The sequence below is a fragment of the Fulmarus glacialis genome, unplaced genomic scaffold, assembly GCF_000690835.1.
Source record: "Fulmarus glacialis isolate BGI_N327 unplaced genomic scaffold, ASM69083v1 scaffold1195, whole genome shotgun sequence".
Classification (NCBI taxonomy): domain Eukaryota; kingdom Metazoa; phylum Chordata; class Aves; order Procellariiformes; family Procellariidae; genus Fulmarus; species Fulmarus glacialis.
Genome location: NW_009213405.1, coordinates 6,272 through 13,614, shown reverse-complemented (window position 1 = coordinate 13,614; position 7,343 = coordinate 6,272). Strand labels below are relative to the sequence as shown.

The 7,343-nt window shown below is 40.1% G+C and overlaps 1 protein-coding gene across 1 annotated transcript in view; it reads right to left on the bottom strand.

Moving 5' to 3' along the window:
- The window catches only part of PPM1D (protein phosphatase, Mg2+/Mn2+ dependent, 1D), a 20,827-nt gene extending 13,796 nt beyond the window's left edge, over positions 1-7,031 (bottom strand). Inside the window, exons 1-2 of the mRNA XM_009578164.1 lie at positions 6,809-7,031; positions 4,197-4,321 (exon numbers count right to left, since the gene is read on the bottom strand). Coding sequence (XP_009576459.1) covers positions 4,197-4,321; positions 6,809-7,020 — 337 coding nt within the window. The 5' untranslated portion in view covers positions 7,021-7,031. The remainder of the gene's footprint in view (positions 1-4,196; positions 4,322-6,808) is intronic.
- Between the last annotated feature and the right edge of the window lie 312 nt (positions 7,032-7,343).

The following is a 7,343-nucleotide window of genomic DNA, read 5'->3' as shown; positions in this document are numbered from 1 at the left end:
GAAAAGTCAAACCTGTATGGTGGAGGCCACCCCACCTAAAATATGGGGGTATTATATTTCTACACAAAAACCAGGGAAAGGATACTTCATGTTGCCACACGAATGAGTGATTTAACTAAGAGGTTCTCGGTTCATGTTTCATCATTCATTAATTAAAAAAAACCCACACACCAAACAGCTACAATCCTGCAAGGCAATCCCTTACTACATAACCCTTTTGACAGCTGCAGATCTTGGCTCTATATCAGTTACCAAGAAAAGGAGAGGGGGAGGAGGAGGAGAAAAAAGTCCATAAAAGACTTACAGGTTTAGACCTGAACTAGTTTACCAACAAGAGAGATGCTATATGATTTAAAAACCAATCAAGACCCATTTCTGCCATCACACCATGCATTACCAGTCAACTTGATCAGGCTGGAGGACAGCTGGGGATATAAACTTAAATAGCAACTTAAGAAAACTACAATGAGTTTAAGTTATACTTACAGTCAACCTACAAAGCTCAGTGATTAATCATACCATTTGTCTACTTGTTTCTACATTCTGTTCTTATTTCAAATTATACCATGAGATATTCAGAGCTCAGACTGTAGCTTCTCCATACTTCCCCTACTTCGTATACCATCTTTGAAAGTTACACACATGGCCAGATTTTACTTCAAAATTGGCTTCCAAAGATCAAAACTCTTCATTCCATTTTTCCACAATGGGTTCAACACATGGGAGCAAAACACACATCATCTTGTACACTTACAGCCTTGTGCTTATCATCCCAGAAACAGTTCTAAGTTGATGTATTTAGATGGCACAGCTGAAACGCAACCTTTCTGCTAGCATGTATCTGGCTGCTATTATGTTATACATACACAGAGCAGGTTATTTCCCCTCTCAGCATTCTCTCCCCAAGACATGCACATGAAGCGTGCTCACGGGAGTCTACAATGCCTTCCCGAGTGCCACACGGAGTTACTGTCTCCGCAGGGAGACAGTAACTAATACATGATGCAATGACACACACAGACTCTTTGAAACACACAAGCGAGTTACATGATGGCTTGTTGCTCCCAAGCATTTGCTCTACCGTATCCAGCAATTTGCACACTCATAGCCTTGCCATACGCAAGGGGATTCAAGTAATTTGAGTTACCTCACACCTGTTTTAGGGACAGGCATATAAAATGGACATTTACCATGAAACTATGGGTGCCAGGAAACTTACTCAAATGATTGCACTCTAAGGAAACAAAATGCTCTTCTGATCAAAATGGGCAGCAAGTCCTGAGGTGAACAATTCTGAGATTGCATGGGATTCATAAGTATCTATTACAAGGCAAATTGGTATAGAGAAAGATGTTTTCATTGCCCAGAAAAGGTTAGCAGAAGTAGCTATGCCTAAAATGCAGAATACTCTGCTACAGTTCAAAATATTTCATTAGAAGACTTAAAACCTGTATACAGTAAAAGCAGCATACACATACTTTACAGAGACAGTATGAATCTTAAATATTTCTGACTTGTTATGGGGTTATAAATAAATTAAACAATACTTAAATGCAGTCACTACTGTCATGAGAAGCAGTGGTAGTAAAACGTGCATACCACAAATGCTTATTTTAGGGCAGAAAAACACTGTAGACAATCAGTCAACGGAATTAATCTGGCCAGAAGGTCTTCTATTGCACCAGTATCCTTTCTGCTGTCCAAATATTTGACCAATGCAATACTTTTCCCCAGTATTTTATTCTTGCTATTTCTAAAACCTCTGCTGTACTCCTTACAATGAGTGCTAGGACTGAAGGACTGGATGAGGGATGAGACTACATCAACATATTCTGAAGTGTTGTAAGAGAAAGACAAACTTTAAAAAAAAAAAAACCACCTATGTTCTAAATTTTCAGGGTTTTAATTAGATATCTTCCCACTTTGAAGATATTAAATTCACAACTCTAGGTTTCTCTCCACAGTGCAGAGCAGAGTGTCGAGAGACTCTTGTTCTCCTACTAAAAATTATTGTCCAATTATTGTCCAGTTTGGGATCTGTATGGCATTTCTATCAAGAATAACAACTGAGTTTGGACTTAGCGAAAAGAATCACTGTGCTAGATCTTAGTGGGATTGACTAGAGTATTGGTAACCAGCATATGTCAACATTGACAGTTATTACTCCGCTTGGAGAGGCTCCAACACGGCAGTACTGTGCCAACCAGGGTAGCAATCTGAGAGCCAGCCAAGAGGTCGAGCAGGCCTCAATAGCATGAATGCAAATGGCTTTAGTCGTGGTAGGTCTTTTATAAGCAGCGTAAGGGGCATGCTGGCCTCAGAAAGAAGTTAAATCCTGTTTCCAAACCGTGAGCGTCTGTGCACCATCTGGGTCCTACCGAGCGAAGCAGCTGTGTTCCTTTTTCCAGGAGGTTTGTCATACCTCCTCAGAAGGGGATGTGAAGAGGCTACCGAGGCTCCTTGAGCAGGCAAACACCAAAACACTGTCACATTGTAAACCTCTTTCTCCATGATCTGAAGATACCAAAGCATTCTTTTAAGCTTTCAAATTTGCCAACTTTTGAAACCAAGAATTGTTAAAAGATAGGTGTTCTCATTTCTTGGACCTGAAACTTTCCAGTAATCCTCTTCATCCACATAACTGGAAAGAATGCAATAGGGGGCTAACAGATGCATCATTTCTTGAACTCCCATCTGCACACAAGACCCAGCCAAAGCCTTTTGTTCAACTTGCTGAGAAGAATCAGATCAAAAGCCATCAAGCTGTTTAGACAAACAATAAACTTGCAATCATAGGCATGAAAGATTACTCAAAATTAAGCATTCACTTTTTGTAATCTAGGAGGAACATGTACCCTTCTGCAGAACAGGGGAAGAGAGGGATATGCTGCTCAGTGGATGAAGATCTCTGTTGCTAGTCATCTATTAACTCTGAAGGATTTCTCAAACTTTCGAGTCAGTTTTACTAACCATAAAATAAGCATCTACCTTGCCTAAAATATGACACATAATAAAGACTTGTAAGATACAGAGAAAAATGTCCATAAAACTGAAATTTTATTTTTATTAAAAGATCACCGTTCAGCCACTTATGACTCCTTCCTTGATATATAGCTATCTTTTACAATGTTAGTTATCACTGCAAAATTCTTCTTAACACTGGACCAATCCATGTGAAACTGATATCACTGCCTTTAAAATAAGACACAGTAAAGCTATGCAATTATCAAGACAACCATGGTCCCAGGAACAGACTGTCCCCATGACACACTGCCAGCTGATCTAGGAACACTGACAACACTATCACGTAACTGTCAAGTTTGCCAAGAAGAAATTAAGTCACAGGACAGTTTTCACAGGTAAAAATATGATACCACATTTCCATAAAATCAAACCTATACTAGGTATATCTGGATAGAGAATTCTTCACTGGGGCAAAGGGAAGAAGGAAGGAAACAAAATGAACTGCAGAAGATTGGAATTCTGCGATGAAATTTAAGGAAAAAACCTGACCAGAAAACACTAACACTCATGGGCAAGAGGCATCCAAAGATTAAGTTATAAAGTACTTCCCAAAAACCATTCATAACAAGATTGCTATGTACTGTAATATGCCTTTTTGTCCTCTAAATAAAGTGTTCCTCAAATATGGTTTCCCATTACTAATACTCTTGCAAAGGCAAGTTATAGATAAAACACAGACTTGACTTTCATTCCTTTGTTCATTCTATGCTAAGTCTTGAAAGAAAACAGATTCACCACAAAAGGAAGACCAAAGTAATTCATACGCTGTGCAGCAAAACTTACTCTTACCACCACCTAATCAAAAGTTACAGTCCTACTATTTCAGTAAGAAAAAGACAAATGTGCTCTCCATCTTGGAGACACATACTGCTTTGTACATTTTCAATTGCAGCAGAAATGAAATATCATCCTTGTAAGACTGACATTTAGAATCCTGCATGTTGTAGGGCAAGTCCTTCCCTCACCAATAACACCTTCTATGGCTTTATTTGAAAAATGAAATCCATATCTTATTAAAAATACTTTAAAAAGGCCCAGACTTTCAGAAGGCCTTTTAATCAAGGCAAACGAGTAAATCCCTCTTAACTGTATGTTTTGGCAAAACAGTAAAATTCAGTTCTGGTAGCCTGTACGCAATGGTGTCTCACTTTCCAAACACGAGCGTGACTTACCAAGCGCTCTAGCAACTGCCAGGAACGGAATCTGGTCAATGACGGTGCTGCGGCGCACAGGGCCATTGTGAGTCAGACGAGGTCTCTTCCAAACTACACGATTCACACCAGACTTGTTGATCACACTAAAACCATCAGAAAGAGGCAGGGGTTAAAAAGAATGGAAATGAAAGCATGAAAGTTAGTTTCAATGACACAAAACCAGTTAAATATGCAAATATGGAGTCAATAATCACAGCACCCTCTGGGAAGTCCACAGCACAATTAAGTATTTCAAAACACACGGTATCACTTAGATAGGTTCATTCCATATTAAGCCAAAGGGAAAAGTGAGAGATGAAGGGCAGAAGAAAACAAAAAGCAGGGGAATGAAGACCTGGAAGAAATTCTGGCTGGCTGCAACAACCAGATGTAAGAGTATCTTTTAATCTGTTGGAGAAAAAGGAAAACTGAATTTGCTTTCCTCAGATGAGGACCATCAACATCAACTCACTCGGGTGGAAATAAAATGTAGTTCTTCCTTCAGTTTTCTCCATCTGCCAAAGTCCAGCAGTAAGGAGCAGCACAGTACAGTGGAAAAAAACAAAAGAGAAAGGAACAGCCTTCTGCAGGGATTTCCTTAATGGTGCACAAACATGAGGCAGAAATAAAAGAGGAATTGTTCATAGTTGCTATCTGCTGAGAGCAGGAGATAGGAAGAAACAGCTCTGCATTCAAATGTTAACACCTGCTCCAATGCACTGAACACTGGTTTTAGTTCTCACAGATGGCATTAGAAGGGTCAAAGGAGGAGCTACAGAGCAAGCAAATGGGGCAGCTGTTATGGGGCAGGGGATGCAGGGAAAGAAGAGAGAGAGTATGAGCCATCAAACAAGAAAAGGTAATGGAGCAAAGAACCAGCAAAGCTTGGCCCCAACCAAGTTAAGAACTAGATACTTAAAAGCTAACTTTTATCCAAGGAACAGCCATTGGTAATTAGAAACTGAGAAGCTCTGGAACAGCCTCAAGATTCCTCATACTGAAGCTATTCAAGATGCACTTCCTGAGACTTCAAAGGCCTTAACAACAAGGGCATGTTTAGCTCCATCCTTTTGCATGCACAGTGCGGCAAAGTCACAAACACCACATCCTAAAATTGATCTCATCCATTTGTACAACTAATGACCACACAAAGCTAACTTCAGTCATTATCTGAAAGAAGATCTCATCCCACACTCAGAGACTGTTACTAGGAAAATACCATTTTTAATGAAAGATTCAATTATGCTCTCCCGCTAACTTTTCCCAATTCACTCTCATGAAAGAAGACATTAATAAGCATAGTTGCATAGTTCCACCTCACTCCTACCATTTGCTTCACAATAGCCTGCAACAGCCAGCCTGGGAAAAACAGAAGGAGCATCAGTAAAAATAAAGATTGTGTTTGTTTGTTTTAAAAAAAAAAGATTTTTTTAACCATTCCTGATGATACAAAGTTCCAGGGAATGCTTCTCTGATGCTTCAGAGGCTTTCAATCTCCACGATACACAACTTGGAAACCCATACATTTACAAATACTAATCTAGCAAAACTGCAAGTTACCCTTTCTGAAAAACTACCATCCCTAATACAGCTAACTGATCAACTTCCACCTGCTAGAGATACAAATATCTGAAGGTTAATGAGCTGACAGGGTTCTCATATGGATGATGTCAACAGGAAAACCTTCAGTGATCTCTGTCTCTGAACTGCTAAGCGAAGGAAACTGTGCCCATCCATCTGGTGCGGTACTGTAGAACGAAAGAACAGAGAGCTCCTGTGAAGCTACGCCAAATGCGAGCCCTGAGGTTTGTCTCAAAACATTAGTGCCATCTGATAAACCTGCCTGCTTTCCTCCTCAGTCAGAGGGAACACACATCAACCACAACTTGGAGATGTTCTAACATTTGCCAGCTCCTGACAGTGAAGAAATTACTAATGTAAAGATAGGCGTTAAAATGCAGTATTGTCACATTTTAAGCGTATACTTAAACACAGCAAATGCAGTATCTTGTTTCAAATCTAAGATTTTTTTTATGTTCCTTAAACAGAAGCTTTGAAGAGCCTACTCAACAGCTGCCATTGTCACCTCAGGAACAATGCAGAATGCATGAGAAATTACAGAGTATTTTGTATCAAAACTGCTGTGTTTCCACCATTTGAGAAAACAGATATTCCAGAGCTTGTATCATTATCTATATGGAAAGGCAACTTTTTTCAGAATCAGATGCCTCGGATTTCAATGAAAAATAGGTCAAATATCAGTATCTCCACTTTAAAGTTTTCAGTGAACATTCAGAATTGTAACCACACTTCAGCTGCATGGGAATCCACCAGGAAATTAAAATTTTGTTTATACCATGAACCACTAGCAAAAACCACAACAGTGTAACAATGGATCACTATAACTTATTCCCCAACAACGTAGAAAAAAACCCAGAGCATAGATAGGGAAGGAATATAAACAGACTATGAGATTCACCAGCTTGCCTGCGCTCCCCCCGCCCCCCCCAACAAGCAAGCTGAAGCCTAGTTCAGTCAGAAAGACAGAAATAGCACCCAGAGATCAAACCTGAAGTAAAAAGCACAGTTACCTGCCCCCAAGGCCTTCAATTCTCTCCCTTTCTTTGGGAAGTTCCGGCTTGTGGTCCTGTGTCACCTCCACAGCTCTCACAAAGTCGTCTTTGGGGTCATCCTGGACTCCCAGCACCACTCCTGAATCGCCAACATGAGCAACATACATCTTTGACCCGCGGATAATTACCACGCTGGCAGTAGTTCCCGACGTGCTTGGGAGACCTGTCATAGTTTTCGGCCACTCTGCTGCAATGAGAAAAAAAGCAAATAAAAATACCTTTGTTTTTAATTCTGTGGAACTGGTAATGTTTTGAAGATCAAGATGAAGGGTGTGTCACAGAGGCTTGCGTAACGTTACAATACAGACTGTACTTAACCATAGTATGGCCAGGCAAACCAGTGCCCTCAGCTCTCCCGCCATTTTCATAACATCACTCCCCTAGCTACAGCTTAAATTGACGCATTATATATAAAGCCAGTATCAAAGTACTGAGATAGGATGCAAAAAACTGTCTCCTCCGGTTTAATATTCCAAGCATCACTAGAAGAATA